Below are 21408 nucleotides of genomic sequence, written 5' to 3' on the forward strand. Positions count from 1 at the left end.
ACTTTAAATTTTAATATAAGCACATTTATAATTTATATGTGTTTATAATTTTTATATAATTTTAGGAAGACAGTGATGTGATGGTTATGTTATTGTCCTAAATAAATATATTTAATATCACTTACTAATAAGTGCTATTAATTGTAATTCCACTCACCCCATTCTAGCATAATACCTAAAGTTTTTATTTTAATTTAACCACTGACTCATTGCAAGACAGTTTCAGAATTTTCCCTCTCTCATTTTCGAATCCATAACCCTATCTTTATATCCAATTAACTGATACTTCTTGGTGCACAGAGCAGCATATCAGGTTTGTGGTTAACTCATCTAATGAAATAATAAATAAGGGTAAATGGAGACCCTTGTCTGGTCCATCACTAAGGAGAATTTTAAATCTGTCAGCAAAGTAAATACCAAGAGACAAAAAAAAAAATCTCCCAACCAAAGATGACTCTATTTCCTTCCTTTACGTTGAAGATTTTAACTGATAAATACCATTCAAAACTGTCTATTCCTTCTGATTTCATTTGGTGGTAGAGCCACTAAACTTTTATTTGCCTTCTCACCAGAAAACGTCTGAAGTAAGTTCTCCCTTCCCTTCTATATCATACATCTAACTTATGATCCCTTATTAGAATATTTGCATGAATCAAATTACATATCCAGTGAAAAATATTTTCATAGGTCTAACACTGAACTTGCTAAGGTATATGCATTTCAAAAAATTATCCATAAATTTCCATAAGGCTGATACTGATTTTGTCTGTTTAAATATTGGTAAGTAGTATAATCTCTACATTTTTATATGTATACAGTTAATCTTTATTCATTTTTATCAATGAATTCCTAGAGTTACTTGTGGTAGCAAGGACATGAAATAGGATAGTAATAAAAAAATGATGAGGGAGGAAAAAAGGAAATGTGTCACTTAAAAGGAGTCACTTAAAAATAGAGGTTCTGCATTTTTCAAATTGCAAGTGGAATAGTCTGCATATTACTGACATTTGTTGTAGAAAAACTAGTTTTTTGTTTATTAAATAATTTAGATTTTTAGTAATCTTAGTTTGGGTGAACTTATATATGTGTATTTAGAGATGATAATATTAGATTATTTGTAATGTTAGAAAACTGTCAGGAGTGTACCTGTGTTTTTCTATTTATATAATTAATCTTAATTTCTGTCTTTTGTACACATAGAAGTAGAGTGTTCAATCATGTGTGTGTTAATTGACTTACTTCCTAATTATTTTTATATCTGTATATTGTCAGTTTCATATGGCAGTTTCCTAGAAGGTAGACCAGAATTTTATTAAAATTTTTAAAAATCACATAACATGTGACCACTTAATACATGTGATTTTAGGATGATAATGATGTCATGGTTATATTTAGGTCATAACTATAAATTGAAAGATACTCAAACCATTTTAAGAGTAAAAAAATAATCTAACTTATGTAGTGTAAGGACTAATATACTCTAAAGAATGTGAACATATAAAACTTGCTTAAATTTGCTCATATATCAAATCGATCACAATAGCAACAAATCCTAGAGTCATATGTATAAGCTGAAATCTGTCAACTCACAGTGGCTTATGGCATCCCTCCATTCAAAGAACTTTCCTTATAAAGTTCATTTATCATTCTACATAAAGTATTTGTACTTGTAGGTGTAGGGATAATTAAGGGTTAACATAGGGACGATTAAAACACTCTATATACAGAAAAAATAAGATGCTGTTAGGTGAGAGAAGTGTGACAAGCTTCCTACCTATGATTAACTTTATATAGGGTATATATCTCTGTATCTTTATCCATGTACATATCTGTAAACTCTGTATTGTCTGTCTGTCTATCTAGACTGACAGCTTTTTAAAGTTTAATATGTCTGTCTTTCTCTGTCCCTTTCAGTTTGATTTCTTGTTATTTGGAAATAGTATGAGGTAAATGATTATCGGAAGAAAAGGCCTTTTTGTAGATTGATAAATTCTTTTCTAACTGCTTGTTCTAACCATTCTATTTGTTATCAAAGAACAAGCAGTTAAGTAAACTGGCAATTTTATAAAACAGCCAGACACTTGAAAAACCCATTGGTGAATTAATTTTACAATATACATTTCAGAATGCTTTTTATTATAATAAATTCAAATACAGTAATTTATAGGTAAGTCAGTATGTTCTTTAAAAAAAGAGAAATATTTTAAAAAATCACTGAATTTCTGTCATGTTTCTTTTTCATGTTAGGCAATTTGATCTAATTAATCTGAATATGTTAACATGGAGAAAAGAAAAGACATAGCTATTTTTCAGTATTAAATATGAAAGGTTTTGATTTATTTAGTTCTTTATTTCTTTTTGAAGAGAAGAATTAATCTACCTTGAATTTCTGTTTTTTTTTTTTTTCTTCTGCTTCTAACCTCTTTTCATTATTAATTTCTCTTTTCTTCATTACATAAAGTGCCACACTGGAAAAGTTTGAACTGCATTCAAAATTGACTATTAAAATCAGTTGTGAATCATATCTATTAATCTTTTTTGGTTTTCAAAGACATGTTGCCTAATAAATTTGTTCTAAAACAGTATTTATATAAATACTTGGTTTTATTTACAGTAAAAGTAAATTGTTTTTTTCTAGGAAAGTCATTGCTACTTCAAAGGTTGCAAACTTGTAAAGTTAATAAGTTGTTTGATTACATACTGGTTAGTACAAGTAATGCCTCAACAAGTGTTACTGCCTTCTGTCGGAGCGTGTACTTTAGGTTTCTATGCCAGTTTTTCTGATCACCACTTTTGCCATCCTCTTCCTATTTTTCACATCATTTCCCTCTTTCTCTAGGGCTTTCCCCCTAGCTTGTCCTTTTTTTTATGTTTTCTTTCCTTCCTTCTTTCTCTTCTATATCTTTTTCTCCTTCATTATTTTGTTTTCTTTCTGCCTCTCATCCTCAGAACCCTGAAGAAAAAGGAAGTAGTGTAAAAAAAAGTTTTAAGTAAATTACTTTATTTTCAGTTTAATGAACAACCTTTGAGGAATTGCTAAATTTTTGTACTTTCTGGTATAAGCTTAGTTGCTTGAAATAAGAAAAGGTTTAAAGAAAAAGCTAGAATACTAGGTTTATGAGTACTTCTTTCAGAGGACCAATGTATGTCACTATTTTTCTAGATACACACACACATACATATGTATGTCTCCTGTATGAATAACCACATATTCTCATATGCTAAATTGTATTCCTATATGTATTTTCTGTTTATTATGTATATATGGAATTTTGAAGATGGTAATTATATTTTATAAGTGTACTGTACAAATATGCTTTTTACTAGTTTAGATAACATATTTATATACATATTTTTCAATTCTTTAATCTTGTATTTATCTTAATTACAATTTAAGTCATTTCAAAAGCCTTTGTGTTCTTAGTACTGTGACATTAATGAAATGATCAATTATGAAATATTGAGAACACTGCCATGTAGTTGTTTACTTTTAGTTATAGATACTATAGCTGAAGTTCAAATATCTAAGCATGTTAAATAAGAGTTATAGAGTTTGATGAAATCTGATACCTCTGGAAAGCTAGTGTCTATGTTTTGCGATACTTTAGTACTATTATTAAGTAGTTATATTAAATGTGACAAAAATTATTGATCAATGCTAAAGAATTTATGAAAGATAACATAATATTTGTGAAGTCCATTAATAGATATTTGGTTATGACCACGATTTCTCTTTCTGTTTCTATGCAAGGTGCCTGTGTCAGTGGCCATGATGACTCCCCAGGTGATCACCCCTCAGCAAATGCAGCAGATCCTTCAGCAACAAGTCCTGTCTCCTCAGCAGCTCCAAGCCCTTCTCCAACAGCAGCAGGCCGTCATGCTGCAGCAGGTAATGTGGGTTACCTGCTTTGGTGTTCTAGCATGACTTAGAAGGTGTGCACTTATGTTGAAAATGCAGTGGGCGTATTTGACAATTCAGTCTCCATTTGAAAGGACAACCTATCAGCATGCTAGAACATAAATGTAACATTTTAATTATAGAACTCGTAAGAAAATCTAGATTACTTAGTTTTAAAAAATTCATTGAAGTCTAGAATAAGAGCAGAGTAAGGTGTAATTTGAAAATGGAATAAACCAATATTTAAATATCCAAATGCTTAGGTTCATTTGATTTGTGACTTGCCAACAAAAATGCAAAAATACTCATCAGATAATAATTGCTTTTAAAACTCCTAACACCTTAGCATTCCTTTTATTTCACGAAAGTATGAAATTTGAATTGACAACTTTGTTAAAAATGCAGAAAGTAACATTCCAAACTTTCCTTTTCAAAATATACTCATCATTTAGAAAGGGAAGAATCTATTTATTATAATGAAATTAGGCAGCTGAGCCACAAATTTATGAAATTTATCTTTTTAAAATAACAAGCATAGTGTTCCTAATATATATAATATTGGAACCTTGAGTGTATATGAAGTGGAGTTTATGTTATACACCTACTTATTATAGTGAAAATAATGTGATTTACCTGAAGCTTTTTTATATATAATTACTTTGCTATCTTCTGTGCTGATGACTACAGACCAATTACTTGTAAATCTAACATTGTTCTCAACATCTGATGGATTAATTTTTTTTCCAATAAGAATCGAGCAACCTGATTTTATGTAGCTAAATTTTTATTCTTACAAGTGGTAGAGTATAGCCTAGTTTTTATATGCCAGTAGGACTTCAGATGTAATAATTTAAAGTATTAATTTGGCTCTGACCCTTTAGAATACAGACTTTCTATACCCTTTTGTTTAGGATTTTTTGGATTCTGGATTGGAAAATTTCAGAGCTGCCTTGGAAAAAAATGTATGTAGAGCTGTCTCTTTGAATCCAATGCATATTTTTTTGTTGTTTTTATGAGATGAATCTTAATGGATACTCTGCCATATGCCAGTCTAGAAGAGTTTAGGAGATTTATAATACGTGAAACTTTTGCCTTTATTTATTAAAGTCAAAATGGTTTATTCAGCAACAACTACAAGAGTTTTACAAGAGCAGTTACATCTTCAGCTTTTGCAGCAGCAGCAACAGCAGCAGCAGCAACAACAGCAGCAACAACAGCAGCAGCAGCAACAACAACAACAGCAGCAGCAACAGCAGCAGCAGCAGCAACAGCAGCAGCAGCAGCAACAGCATCCTGGAAAGCAAGCGAAAGAGGTAGGATCCGGTTATCTCATTGATATATAACAGTTCGCAGTTAAGAAGGGGCTTTGAGCGGCAAGAATAGTCTTAGATCTTCCTATAACAGGCTCTTGCTGTCTAAGTTGCAGTAGTATATATTTTTACTGAGCTTAGTAACAGTGACAGGCTCTCAGGCTTTCCTTTTTTTGTAGCATGGGACTTGAGAGTTACAATCTAATGCTGCTGTCGTCTAATGTTCACTAATGAATCACAGTACAAAGAGCAAGCTGTGTGGTGGACAAAGTACTGATTATCTTGTATTCATGGAGAATCTAAGTTGGTGAGGGAACCTTATTTTTCTCAGTGGTGCAGCTCAGAGAACATGCATGCAAATTTGGCCTATTGTTGGGGGTGGGGAGACTAGGGGAGAAACTGGTTGAGCACAGATTTCAAAGTCACAGGCCCCTGATTAATGAACTGCTACTGTAGGTTTAGAGTGGCGAGTAGAAAGTTACAGTTTGATATGCTCATAAATCAAACTGACAAGCGGGCTTCTCAGGCCTAGCTTGCACTTGTCAGCAAACTGCATCAAATATAAACATAATACAAACAAAACATGTTGAAGTAGTTAAATTGATCAGCAGGTATCAGAGCCGTTGTCTTCAAGCTGCCCATTATGCAAACGTACAGGAAACAGTTTTGACCTCCTGAGGCTTTGTTTCTGTTTGGATTTGTGAATAGAATTTCAGACAGCCATCAACTACAGAATAGAAATTGCTCCCTTATTTCTCCCGAGGCTTTGGGCAATCCACATGACTTGCTCCATTATGCAGTCTGTTTTCCAGTGAGCGCATCAGAAGTTTCTCTTTTCCCCAAACTAAAAAGGAAAGGTCTTCCACAGCAGCTTGTCTTTCTCTGAAGTGTGACTGCCATCTCAAACCCTCCGGAGTCCAAAGACCTCTGGTTTGCTTGTAATGCCTCACAAAATTGGAAGTTATACTTTTTCTTATAATAAGGGCACTTTTTTTTGCCTTGAACATAATTCTGCCTTTAATATATTCCAACAAGAGGGGAGAAGAGAGAGAGAGCTAACAGGCCTATCCTACGAAGGCTACATCCCAGTTTACTAATAGATCACCAGAGACCACATTCATGGACCTCTGCAGATCAAACTTAGTTGGAAAAAAAAATAGTGTGCTGTAGAAGTTGACTATTTCTGTAAAGTGGTGTTCTTTTAGTCTAGAGAAATTTATTATCTACAATAAGTAGATTTTTAAAAGCTGAACCTTTATTACATACTATGTGTAGACATTGCTCCATACTTTTTTTGATTCAAGCTCCTTGGTTCTCTAATGCTGTTTAATATTTGAAAGAAAAGCAACTGAAAATCTAGAACTTACTCACCTTCTGCCCCTGAACTTTGACTATGGGATGACCAAAAAACCCACTCACGCAATGAAAGGAGTGTGCATTTCTCTGTAAGAGAGCTGTTTGTACAGGCCATGTTCTCTGCTGTTTACTGGGTTGGGTTTTCTGATGCCAGCAGCAGCAGCAGCAGCAACAGCAACAGCAGTTGGCAGCCCAGCAGCTTGTCTTCCAGCAGCAGCTTCTCCAGATGCAACAACTCCAGCAGCAGCAGCATCTGCTCAGCCTTCAGCGTCAGGGACTCATCTCCATTCCACCTGGCCAAGCGGCACTTCCTGTCCAATCGCTGCCTCAAGGTACATACAGAATGTTGTGCACACTTCATTTCAAATTTTGTACTTTCTACCCTTTCATGGCCTTTCTGCTGTATACCTTGAGAAATTTTGTTTTTATCACTTTCAAGTTTATTATTAAAAGATGATTGTTAACATGGTTGCATGACCCATTTTCTAGCGGCTCAGAAATTTTACCATATACTGCTTTCAAGTGTGTAGTAAAACTCTCAAGTGTTTTGTGGATATTAAATGTGTATTTATTAGTGTTATGGGCACAAAATAATTTATAAGGGCAACGCAATTTAAGCACTATTGAATATACAGTAGGATCTGCAGGGAATTGGATTACTGGGAAGGCTGACAGCAGTCCATTTAACATAAGTGAGCTGATAGGAGTTTGGTGAACAGCTGATAAGAGAAAGATAAAAGTTCCTAATCTTCACACTGAAATCAACACATGTAAAAGAGAGGCTTTATGAATGACTATAGAGCACATTCCAAGTTGAGCTTTGTAGAACCCCATCCTATATCACAGGACCATATCCATCCTGTTTTCTCTCTCATAATGTTGCCTATGCATGTATTGTAAACTATAGTTTAAAAAAAAATCTGTCAACTGTATTCTGATTTTTCTATAAGAAAACTTTGACGGTACTCTGATAATATAATTGTTTGTCATATCCATGACCCTTCGCTTTTGAGAAATGGAAAGAATTTTAAGTTAAAAAAGAAAAATAATGGTAAACAAATGACTGTGCTAAAATTCCCAATTCAGGTAAAAGTTATATATCATTACATTTCATAAAAGGATATTTCTACTTGCATTTGGATTTTGTTGGGACAAACATTAATCCAAATATACATTAATTCAAATTAACTATATTTGTCACAGAGGAGTTTATATTGTAGTAGCATTGGCTGTACATTTTGCTGACTCTAAAGGACATACTAAAGAAAATCAAGAATCTTGTGATAATGTTCTTTCTTTTTATTTATCAAACTAATGTCTCCTAGGCTTATTTTTCCCTGATTTTCGTCTCTCATTTGACTTCAAAATTTGTAAGTCACCTGATTGGAGCACTCCTAGGAAATCAGAAAATATAAAGTTTAAATAGCAGAAGAAAAACAAAGCAATACACATATTTTTCTGAGTTATTCTAAAGAAAATTAGAATAAATCATAGTGTCATTTTATCAGTGAATGTTCTATTCACAGTTATTCTTCTTTAGAAAATAAATACAATTTAAAGACAAATGAAAAATAAAGTAAAAGAGGAAAGAGTTTATAAAAGTATTTCAATGTAGACATGGATTTCTTTGATAGAAACTATATGAAAACAGAAACAGTCTTTATTTTCTTGTCAGTAAAATTCAAATGAAATCTGCATTAGGATACAATTTTATGAGAATTCCCTCAACAAAAAAGTACAGTCTACCACAATCTTACTTTATTAAATCTATTCAAGTAAACATTTTAAGAAAGTTAAAAATATGTGCTAATAGTAACACAATGTAACTTGTTTAAAACATATTGTGAAACCACATTCTTTCAAAACAAGCAAAAACTATCTCTCTGAAAAATGAAATTTATAATGATATAACCATTCTAGTAGTTTTCAAATAGAAATTACCTGAAATTCAAATTCAAATTTATTTTCATAGAATTGTTATTTCTCCCTTTTCTTCTGTTTTTATCCTTGATAAGATATATAAGATATAAAATGAGAGAATGGAGAACATTTAGGAAAAGAAAGTAAATCTGAAAACATCTGTCTTTGAGCAGAAAATTTATATTTTAAAAAGGAAAAAAGATGAAATCATAAGCTATGTTTTCATGACTATAGGTTAAAAAATCCATTTGAATAAATATAGGACCACAAATATAGTTGGTTTCCTGATCAAGGTTTGTGTTGTTGCCATGTAAGCAACACAAACTGGCATCATCATCTTATTTTTTACGATTTAGATGATTACGTGTGACAAGTATAATTGTGGAGGCTCATTGTGTGTTGAGTACACCAGCTACAGTAAAGGAACCTAACATTATTGTGCTATGCTGGATCCCAAAACTAGATGAGAAAAAGTAAAGAAATATTTCTTGTACAGTAAAAGCCCTGAATCATTACTTCTTTAGTTAGAGTTTAAGGTAAAAACATTTTGAATGTTTTTATTATCAGTTTCCAGTTCATTTTGTACCAGGTGTTTGGTTGGTTGATTGATTAGTCATGAAAAATAGCCATATGAAAACTAAGTAGGATTAATGTGCAATGATGGATAATGTTCTCATTGTGTCTTTAAAAGGATATGGTTTTTTTTTTTTTTTTTTTTTGAGGAGTCTCGCTGTGTCACCCATGCTAGAGTGCAGTGGCGCTAACTCAGCTCATTGCAACCTCCGCCTTCCGGGTTGAAGCGATTCTCCAGCCTCAGCCTCCAAGTAGCTGCAATTACAGGTGCCCACCACCACGCCTGGCTATAATTTTTGTATTTTTAGTAGAGGCAGGATTTCATCATGTTGGCCAGGCTAGTCTCCTACTCCTGACCTCAAGTGAACCGCCCACCTCAGTCTCCCAAAATGCTGGATTACAGGCCTGAGCCACCACAGCCAACCTAAAACTATGTCATATTTTATTTATTCCTGTAAATTAACACAACTTCTTCTTGCTACTTTTAGAGTTACAACTTCTTAAATTATATTAAAATATATGTATATAAAAATGAGAAATAAAATTAGAAGAATTTTGGTAGAATAGCAGATTTATTGACATTTTTCTCTAAAGTTTTATATTTTATCATCATAATGTAAATTACTTTAAATATTAAGCATTTAGAGTCATTATTAATATTACTATAATAATGCATTTTAGTGTAAAACAGGTAAGTAAACTTCCATCTACTAAATATGTACATGGTTTATATACAGAGTGATGATAGGTATACACATACACGTAAGCCAAATAGAAAGGATAGCTTTATAGTTCCATCTTGAATAATATACTGATTATAAATCTCTGTAATATATAAATAACATAATTCAGTTTATATATTATCTAGTAATGAAATTTAGTGCAACAGTTTAATGAACCAGTATCATTGTCTATTGGTTAGGAAAGATGAAGTTAGCTTTAAATGTTGGTATGTTTTTGACATCCGCTAAAAGTTTGTGTACTGTAATCTACAGTATATTCACAGGTTTATTTTGACTGTATGGATAGAAATATATGTAGTGATGATTTTCTTTCACTCCAAATTTTTACATAGTTTTTAATTTATAAAAGTTATTTAAAAGATAACATTTTCATTACCAATTTGGAAGACCAAACAGGGAATGCTAGGTTCTAGCCAGTCTTCTTTTGAATTAACACATTGTGGAACTAGAAAATCTTAGAATAAGAGTGGTTGAATAATAATTAAAAATGAAATATTTTGAAATAAAATATAATAATGTTTTTTAGGCTGAGTTAAAATTGTGCTGAAGATAGTCTTTGGGTTCACTCTGCAGCCAAAAATTAGCTATTTGGCTTTGGCTTCATTCTATGCTTACGGAAGTCTAAGTAGCCAAATGCCTACTTCTGACATCCTAGATTTACTGCTTAATCAATGATCCTCTGCTTGCATAGATTACTGTTTTATGTAATCCTGGCAATAAACTAGTGATATGAACAATGCGTGTCATGCAGAATTATTAAAAGTTCTCAATTTGTAAGTTGGAGGAAAAAACTTATTTGATATTTTACGTGCTGAAATTTCATTACTGAATCGAAGTTTAAAGGTACATTTATTATTGCAGGTATAAAACTCTGCCAAGCTACCTGTGAATGCTGTTAATTTTATGTTTAAAAAACTAGTAAATAATTACATATATAGAGAAATATTGAGTATGTCGAGTTAGTTTTTGAAAAAACGTAAAAAAGATTGAGATTAAATTATATCATAACTCTAATTCTTGTGGAATTATTTTGTGAACTAGAATGTATAACATTAAAATGAATTTAATTCCATTTAGCTCTTAAGTCTTTTTAAGTTTTATTTGGCAATTGTTTACATCTTGAGAGGAAGACTGAAAAGCAGTGTGTCAACTTTGCCACATTAAAATATCATGATGAGAAAAACCAAAAATTATTGATTTTGTAATAGAATATCAAACTTTTAAAATGCAACCCTATGAAAAATTTAGTAGTAAAATGATAGTATTAATTTTTGTTAATATCAGATATGTTCATATATCCCAGACGTTTCTTCTTTGGTGAAGATATTTATCTTTGGTCTCAGTTTTCAGCTGAATACCTACTTCTGCTCCCTGTAATTTGGCATTTGGACAAAGTGTGTATTTAATTCACCTCTCATTTGACAGGCATTTTATTTTTTTATTTTTATTTTTTATTGCATTTTAGGTTTTGGGGTACATGTGAAGAACATGTAAGATTGTTGCATAGGTACACACATGGCAGTGTGATTTGCTGCCTTCCTCCCCATCACCTATATCTGGCATTTCTTCCCATGTTATCCCTCCCCAACTCCCCACCCCCCATGTCCTTCCCCCATTTCCCCTCCACAGACCCTAGTGTGTGATACTCCCCTCCCTGTGTCCATGTGTTCTCATTGTTCAACACCCACCTATGAGTGAGAACATGCGGTGTTTGATCTTCTGCTCTTGTGTCAGTTTGCTGAGAATGATGGTTTCCAGGTTCATCCATGTCCCTACAAAGGACACAAACTCATTGTTTTTGATGGCTGCATAATATTCCATGGTGTACATGTGCCACATTTTACTTGTGCAGTCTATCATCAATGGGCATTTGGGTTGGTTCCAAGTCTTTGCTATTGTAAACAGTGCTGCAGTGAACATTCGTGTGCATGTGTCCTTATAATACAACGCTTTATAATCCTTTTGATATATACCCAGTAATGAGGTTGTTGGGTCAGATGGAATTTCTATTGCTAGGTCCATGTGACAGGCATTTTAAAGATGGGCATTGGATCTGTAGGTGATAGTAGGCCTCTAGTCAAAAATAAATCAATAATATGTTGAGTTTGGCAAATTATAAATGAACACTAAGATCTCTGAAGGATACTCCAGAAACTGAACTCTCTTCTGAAGAAGAGAACTGGGTATCCAGAGGTCAAGGCTGGTAGGGAAGTTTCCTTTCTAATATATACCCTTTTCTGTGATTCAATTATTCTGGCCAGCTGTGTCTACTAGTTTGTAAATTTCACATTTAAAATTTAAGATGAAAACTGAAAAGAACATAGTAATATCTCAGTAATTCAGATTAAAATATTAAATATCAATTTAGCTTAACAAAATATACGATACTAATTCTTCTACCAAAACTCACTTTTATTAATTTAAATTATAAATAATCTTAGAAAATAAGTAGAGTACCACTAAATAAGTTAGTTAAGAATTCACAGTATACATACTTTGCATCATAATATACACAATTATTTACTTAACAGTTAAAAATCAATTACTGGACATAGAAAAAGAAAGGACATTGAAATGATATTTTATTTTTTTGAGTGTCAAAAAGCTGTTAAGGAGATTTTTACTAATAAAAATAACTTTTTACTTATTTTACTAATAAGTAAAAATCACCTTAGCAGCATTTTCAAAGCTGTGTTGAAACTAGTATAGACATTTTTAAACTTTGTGTACCTTAAAGACATGTAATATAGATGTGACTTAATTAATTCTCAGCACAGTGCTTGGCACCTTGTAGTTACTCTACAAACTCTGAATGTAGGATTAAAGAATTATTATTTATTAGGCCAAATACAATGGCTCACACCTATAATCCCAGCACTTTGGGAGGCTGAGGCCAGAGGATCACTTCAACCCAAGAGTTCAAGACCAGCCTGGGCAACATGGTGAAACCCTGTCTTTACAAAATAATAATAATAATAATAATAATAATAATAATAATTAGCTGAGCATGGCGATGCACACCTGTGGTCAGTCACATCCTAGCTACTTGGGAAGCTAAGGAGGGAGGATCACTTCAGCCCAGGAGGTCAGGGCTACAGTGATCTGTGATCATGCTACTGCCCTCCAGTGAGACCCTGTCTTATGAATTATTATTAAATTATTTGTGGTATAATAGGCAGTTTGATTAAGGAATTACCCTTTTATTTACTCACCTCCTGTGGTAAAAGTCTTTTAATATTTGTGGTACTGGCAGCGAATAAGCACAAGTCCAAGTCATCATCCAAAAGTAGAATAGAGATTCCCAATTTTTTGTGGCCATGGAATTTTAAATTGCATAATTATGAAACTTTTTGGCATGACTAGTATATATGTCCTTGAAATAAAAGAAACTGAATAATCTTCACTTAAGATGAAAGCTGTCTATTAGTTATAATAGCCTAGCCCACAGATTCCCAGAGTATGTCTGCCAGTACACAAGTGTTCTGGCCAAATTTTAAAACTCTTTCAAGTAATACTCTTTGAGCTTTCACTGACTGCAGGCACTCTAACAGACACTGGGATATAGCAGTGAAGAAAACAGACAAAAATCCCTGCCATCATAAAACATACGTTTTATTGTAGAAGGCAGACAATAAATAAAGTAAAATATATAGCGGTGAGTGCTAAGGAGAGAAATAAAGTTAAGGATAGGAAACATCTAAGCAACAATAGGAAAACGGGGGACCCTCAGGAGTCCTGAGAAAAGGGTTAATGAGTAATGATCTGAAAATGAGAGGAAGCTCTGCAACAGATTAGTTCTAGAGCAAAGCACTTAATTTTCTTTGCCTTAGTTTCCCCATCTCTAACATAGGGATAATAAGAGCAATATTAATGATAATAATGGTTTGGGGTACTAGATTAGATATCATGCGTGAAGCACTTAGAAGAGTGTCTGGCATATCAAAAGCAGTTAAATAAAACAGAGATGAAGAAAACCCTAAAGAGGACTGAGTTGGGGTTGAGGGAGGGGACTATATAAACAGGAGCTTAGTTTTGAGCATGGAAAGGTTAAGAAACTAGGTAAGGTTACATGGAATTTTCAAATATAAAGACTGTAGTTTAAAGGAGGGGTAAGGGCTAGGGAATCAGTTGGTGACTCCTAAGCTTACATCTGGCATTTAAAGCTTAGACAAACTTGTGTAACTGTAAAAAGTTTCTGGGGCTTTTCTTCCTCAAATATATTTGGAAAACACTGAGTTCAAAATGAGATTCAAGTTTTCTTTGTTACTACACATCTCAGAACTATTTTACATGAATAATAAGTCTCCAAGATAGAGAGGCAGACCTCTTAGATTACCAGCATTTAGAAGACTATTGTTCCATAAAACACTGTTTGGAAATAATGAACTTCTTATATTACTGCCTGAAAAATAACCTAGATTAATTCTTGCAAACCATCAAGTCTTAAAGCCCTTAAAACTTTTAAAATTGTACAAAATCGATTGGCTACTTGTTTCATATTTTCTAAGTAGTTTTGTATCCATATAACAGAGCTGAGCAATTTTTAGGTTGAAAGCTTTGTCCCAAGAGCAAGGTAATAGTTTTCTTTTTAAAAATTTTCTACCAAAATTATCTGTGCATTGGAATCACCTCTGGAGCTTCAAGAACTACTAATGACTGTGTTTCCCCTCTAAAATTATGATTTTATTGATCTGGGTTGTGGTAAGGCCTTTAGAGATTTTAAAATATGCTCAGGTGATTCTAATATGCGGACATTTGAGGATCCATTGCTGCTAAAAGGAATCTCTGCTTCTTATCAATTATATCATATTTTTAAACTATTCCTATTTTTAATTAAGAAACATTATTTGGATTATTGAACAGGTTATTTATTCATCAAATATTTATCGAGAGCCTACTAAATGCCTAACATTTGTTACCTTATTGCAATAGCATGGTGATATCACTATTCATTTGTATCTACTTTTAGAAGGCAAGTGGATACTTAACATAATTAAATCATTAATAATTTAATTATTAATAATTACTTAAATCCAAAAACTGAGTAACTAGTAACATGATTAGTTGGTATAATCTCTAAAACCATCTAAGAGTCTTTAGCAGAGATATAAAATATTGTTAGCCACTCAATCTGTTAGAAGCAACAAGTGCCATATATAATTCTTCACACATTGGTCTTGTATGGTAGCATTGTTCATACAGAATATGCCCTTTAAGAGTCACAAAACTTCTTTGTGGGCACCAACGTGTCTTCAAGAAATGTATGACTCTATTATAGTCAATGAAATCAACAAATATTTATTGAGCACATACCAGGCACAGTTCAAGGCAGTGGAGATATACCAGTAAAATAAGAAATTCATACTCTTATAAAACTTCGATTGTATTAGAGGCAGATGTAATAACAAGAGATAGACTACATAGATAGATAGATAGATAGATAGATAGATAGATAGATAGATAGATAGTAAATAGATTGATGATTGATAGTAGATAGATAAAATGGTTTCAGAAACTGATAAATGATCTAAAGAAAAATGAGATGAGTTAAGGATTAATAGTCAGGAGGTTGGGTAGGGGCAGGGGTTGATAGTGTGGCTGGAAACTTAACAGGAGGTAAACTTTGAACCATCTAAGTGAAGGGAAGGAGGAAGGGAAGACCTGCAAGAATAGGTTGTGGGAACAGTCAGAGCAGAGGTTGGAATGGAAGCAAATATTTGATACACTTGAGAAGCAGCGGAAGACTAGTACAACAGAATGAAATGTGAAGAGAGAGCAGTAGATGAGGTCAGAGAGACAGGCAAGAGCCAGATAATAAATGCAGCGCCCCATAGGCCATAGTAGGGGTTGTTTTTGTTTTCTTTTGTTGTTGTTGTTGTTGATGTTGTTTTCTTGTTTTCTTCTAAGTATTCTTGAAAGCCTTTGGAAGCCTTGCCTGAGAAGTGACATGACCTAATTTACATTCATAGAGAGAATATTTGGCTAATCCATGAAGAGCAAATTCATATATTCAGGGCAAGGTAATAGCAGGAAGACAGTTGGAACGCTATAGCTGTGTTCCAGGCAAGAGTTGGTAATAGAGCAAAGAGACAGCTGGTAAGATGGTGAAAGTTCTACTGCAAAAGACATGTTGATGCTGTCATGAAAAAGGATTTGCTGATGAAATTTTCCTGTTGGGACACCTAACATACACCAACAGATAATCAAAACGTTACAGTCAGAAAAGTTTCAGAATTCTGGGTTAAAGCAATAATTATAGATCTTTATGTAAAAACTTGTTTCCTATGTAAAAGAGAAACCTTTCTTTATAAAGCCACTTTCTTTTTTATGGAAAAAAACTGTTCGTAGTAACTTTGGAAAGCCAACTTATCCTGGTTTTGTGTTGTTGTTGTTGTTGTTGTTTTTGCTTTTTTTTTTTTTTAAGGCTCAGGCCTTGTCTTAAAATCTCAAGGAGGCAGAATCACTGAAATGATAGCTTTCAGTAAAACTACCTGTAGGAAATTGTGATAGGCATACCATTTTAAGGTTAATGCTATGATGAATAATGTGACCAGAAGTTACGTTTGGAACAGTGAGAATTCTTCTGTTGCTGTTGGGTAATTGCCAATACTCAGATATAGTAATACCTAGATCAGAGATTTTTCCATTTGCAGGGATTAGTGTGAGAGAGTTCACTCTTCTCATTCTGTTATCTTGCCCCATTTCCCCTGCCTCTTCCAACCTGCCTCACCCGACACATCTCTTAATATCACTATAGTATCTAATGTAGATGTGTGTTAGGTTGGGAGAGGTTGTTTGGGTTGCACTTTCATCTTTATATTAGGCGTTATAGATGCACATAGTGATTTAAGAACATAGATTTTGGAGCTCTACAGAGCATTGAGGTTGAATTCTGCCCACTGATCATAAATTGAGTGATTTGGGGCAATATATTTAATCTTTCTGAGCCTTCTTGTAAAATATAATGAGTTCTAACCTCAAGTGAGGTTAACTGAGATTATAAATGTAAAGTACTTAGTGAAACACCAGAATATAGTAAATACGCTCTTCATTTTTTTCCTGAACATATTTATTCAGTAGTTTTAATATTTTCTTAATATAGTATTTTAAGAGCAAAGGTACTAAAGCCAGACTGCCTGGATTTAAATCACATTTACCACGTAGAAGCTATGTGACCTTGGACATATTTTTGAACTTCTGTCTTTCTTTCTTTCCTTTTTTATAAATTGGTTAAACTAACAATACCAACTCCATTAGTTTGTACTGAGGATTAAAAAGCATAACGCATATAAAAAATATATACAAAGATAAGCTGGGTGTAGTGGCTCACACCTGTAATCCCGGCACTTTGGGAGGCCAAGGTGGGTGGATCACGACATCAGGAGTTCAAGACCAGCCTGGCCCACATAGTGAAACCTCGTCTCTACTAAAAATATAAAAAGTAGTCAGGCAAGGTGGTGTACCTGTAATCCCAGCTACTCAGGAGGCTGAGGCAGGAGAATTGTTTGAATCTGGGAGGGAGAGGGTACAGTGAGCTGAGATCACACCACTGCACTCCAGCCTGGGTGACAGAGCGAAACTCTGTCTCAAAAAAAAAAAAAAGAAGCAGTACCATTTTGTAAGTCAAATACTGTAAACAATAATCTCTCAATACTTTATTTCAAAATTATTGTTAAAAACAAAAGGATTATATTAGCTTTTTAATGTTTATTGTTGTATAAATCAAGTAAATTTGCATAGTCTGAACCAGGGAATTGTTTAAAATGAGTAGCTGATTTACTCTATCAGTCATAAATGAAGGAGAAGTCTAGATATTATCTGCTTAGTTGATCCAGTTAAGTAAGCATATTGGTTTATTTAAGACAAAAAAATTAAATTTAGTTATTTAGTTTGCCCCTCTGAGAAATATCACAATGACCAGATAATTGCCAAATCTCCTTTTTTTCCTGAATTGAGTGTTGACTGTTTTTCCCTGACATTTTTGTTTTTCTCTTTTTTCATTTATTTCTTTTGATATTATTTTGAAATCTATTTCTCTTTCTGTTTCTCACTGATTAAAAAATAAAGAACACCTTAATACTAGCAATAAGTAAAAGCTACTCTTAAAAGTTGAGTAGTTCAATTTTTACTTTTATTTATTTATTTATTTATTTTGAGACAGTGTCTCACTCCGTCACCCATGCTGGAGTGCAGTGGTGCAATCTCAGCTCACTGCAACCTCTGCCTCCCAGGTTAAAGTGATCCTCCTACTTCAACCTCCTGAGTAGCTGGGATTAAAGGCATACCCACCACACTCAGCTAATTTTTGTATTTTTAGTAGAAACAGAGTTTCACCGTGTTGGCCAGGCTGTTGTTGAACTCCTGGCCTCAAGAGATCCACCTGTGACTGCCTCCCAGAATGCTGGGATTACAGGCATAAGCCACCACTCCTCGTCCTAGTTCAGTTTTTAAATGGAACATCAAGGGATTTTTTTTTAATGCTTGATATTATTCTCAATAATTTCATATGGCAGTATTTCCCATACTGTTCCCAAATTGATACACTTTAGAAAATAAATGATTTTGTTTTCGAGACAAAAACTTTGGTGCTGACGGTGTAAAAGTAATGCAGGTAACATCACTGTTGTTGTTGGTATTATTCTATTAATAACACAAAGCTCATTATATAAACTTTACCTTGTTATAGTAGTGAAGCTTTCTTTCACTTTATAGCTGGCTTAAGTCCTGCTGAGATTCAGCAGTTATGGAAAGAAGTGACTGGAGTTCACAGTATGGAAGACAATGGCATTAAACATGGAGGGCTAGACCTCACTACTAACAATTCCTCCTCGACTACCTCCTCCACCACTTCCAAAGCATCACCACCAATAACTCATCATTCCATAGTGAATGGACAGTCTTCAGTTTTAAATGCAAGACGAGACAGGTAAATCTCATGAGCTTTATTCTATATTTATCATCAGATTTTATTTTCACCATTGAGAAAAGAAAAAACAATTTGTACTTGAAATAAGGACAAAATGTGTAGAACAACAAATTGGAAATCTTGAGATTATTTATCTTATTATATTCTTTTTATTATCAAAAAGCAGTTCAAATACCAAAAGTTGGATGGATATAGTTGGGGAGTTTGCCTGAAGAAATTTACTTTTCCATAAGTGCATGTAGAATGATTGCATCAATATATTTTTATGACTAAGATATTATGATTAACCTGATTGTTGAGAATATTTTTCAAGCTAAAAATCAGTTCTTTAATTTCAAATAATTAAAGATGCATGTATATACCTCTTATATGTTTCAAACATATGAGTTGGAAATCAGAGAACAGATATATGCATAAATGCAGGCATAATAAACTAGGATGGAAAATCTGGTTTGCCTTTTTCATTGTGGCATGATGAAATTTGTAAGTACATTAAAATAAACATGTTGGTAATTTTATGATTAAATTCAACTAAAAATTCAAAGAAATATTATTTGATTTAAGTTATTAATATTAAATGTGTTATGTTAGGTAATTTTTAACTTACTGTTTTATTTTAGTTGTATAAAAATTGTCTTTGTGAAAGGAGCATTCATGTACATTTGTCCTTTAGTTCCATTTATTTAGGCATATTGCTTTCTAATCAGGTCCTTTAAAGTAAATTGCATATAGTTCATAAGCTAAAATATTGCTAAGTGTGAAAAAAATCTGTTTTGAAAAGATGAAATGTAAGTGTAGGATTCTTAACATAATGGTTTAGGCTTATGAATATAGCTCCAAACTTCATATGTAAGTGTAGTGGATTGATAGTATTATGTTATGTAATATGATGAATATGTTCCTTGCCATAAAAAATTCTTTGTCATAAACAAAAATATTTTTCAAATAAACATATATTTAATTATAGTACGGTTTAAAATAAAATGCTATAATTCTGTGATGTTTCTGGCCTTCATTTGTGTATCATGGAAAATTTTTCTGGTTAGATTTTATTAGTATAAAGTGGTATGCCCCTGAATGCTTTCATGCTGTTGTTTTAATTGTGATTAATTTGATGATTATATATCCCAAAAGTTGGTTGATTTCTCTGGGATCTCTCCATCTAACATTCACTTATCAAAAGTCTTCAATAATTATATAAAGATATAGCTAATGAATACTGTTCCAACGTAGAATTTCTAAATCAAGTGTAACTAGTAGAAATATATGTGGCTTATACATAAATATTAAACAATTTAAATGATCCTAGAGGTCCATATCTTCTTTAAAAAGAGCATTTCAAAAATCTTATGATGACTGTCCTATTTTTTTTAAAAAACAAAGTTTTTTTCACTTGACCACATATGAATATATATTTTTTATTTAGAGGTAAAATGTTACATTAAGGTCATATGGCAGGATTAGCATATGATATTATACAGTCCTCTTAGTTTTTCATCCTTTATTAACAGTCATCTTTGTCTCTATTTCTCCTCTAATTGGAACATCATCTAGCCTTGGCAGTTGAACTATTCAATAGAACGATTAAATTTTTCTGACTGCTCTGAGCTGAATTGACCTGTTTTGACCTGTTTGTCACTGATCGTAACCTGACAGGCGCTAGCAGCCTGCAACAATTATAGCTTTTTGAGATGAATCTGACGTCGTGTTCTTTTGCTACAGCTCGTCACATGAGGAGACTGGGGCCTCTCACACTCTCTATGGCCATGGAGTTTGCAAATGGCCAGGCTGTGAAAGCATTTGTGAAGATTTTGGACAGTTTTTAAAGTAGGTTTTTCACTTTTTTTTTTGGCTGGGGGCTGAATTGTACGAGAGTTTTAGGCACATTGTAAATAAACAAAAGATGAAGGAGAAAAGTAAAAGTCCGTAATAAGACCATACTTGAAGATTTCTGTGGGCTCTAACAAGTGGATTAGCAAGGTCAGGCCTCATCTTTTCTTGAAGATATTTTACAAATCACTTAGTAAAGATTTTTGAATGAATGAAAAATATTAGCCTACAATAATATGTCATTAATCATTGGAGACATAACAATTATTTATAACATAGAATTATTTTAAGTTTTAAGTTTCTAATAATATGTGAGTCATCATAATACGTATTTCAGTAAACATTTTGAAGGTTTTTTTTTTTAATTACAAGATTTATGTATTTTTAAAAACAGTGATATGTAGTATATATGTTTAACTACAAGAATTAGAAATGAAAGTTTTTGCTGGCTAAAATTTAAAGAAATACCTACATTTCATTTTCATTATTACTTTTTGCCCTTAGAAATATGAAGAAAAACACATGGCTATATGTTTGTATAACAGATTACCTGGCTTCTCTAGCTTAAAACCAAAACTTTATATATTCTTAATTTTAAATACAATATTTTGTTTATAAAATTCTTAAGGGGTTATTTTTTAAGTGAAAACATTCATCTTTCCTGAAATGTTTTCCATACACAATTCTGGTATATAAGAGATCTAAACAGAGAACTACAGATAGGCTTATGGAGATGAGTAACTTCACAGGCTGAGACTCTTATGTTGTCATGGTGCAGCTAACAGGGTGAGTGAACTGTTTCATGCTTCATCAACAATTAAGTTAATTAGCTCATTTGAAATTGCACTGCTT

The 21408-nt window shown here is 32.8% G+C and overlaps 1 protein-coding gene across 1 annotated transcript in view; it reads left to right on the forward strand.

Moving 5' to 3' along the window:
- The window catches only part of FOXP2 (forkhead box P2), a 582130-nt gene that overhangs the window by 516249 nt on the left and 44473 nt on the right, over positions 1-21408 (forward strand). Inside the window, 6 exon segments of the mRNA XM_017535042.2 lie at positions 3752-3889; positions 5024-5042; positions 5045-5211; positions 6719-6896; positions 18513-18726; positions 20449-20553. Coding sequence (XP_017390531.1) covers positions 3752-3889; positions 5024-5042; positions 5045-5211; positions 6719-6896; positions 18513-18726; positions 20449-20553 — 821 coding nt within the window.

This window comes from Cebus imitator, unplaced genomic scaffold (assembly GCF_001604975.1).
Source record: "Cebus imitator isolate Cc_AM_T3 unplaced genomic scaffold, Cebus_imitator-1.0 Scaffold90, whole genome shotgun sequence".
NCBI lineage: Eukaryota > Metazoa > Chordata > Mammalia > Primates > Cebidae > Cebus > Cebus imitator.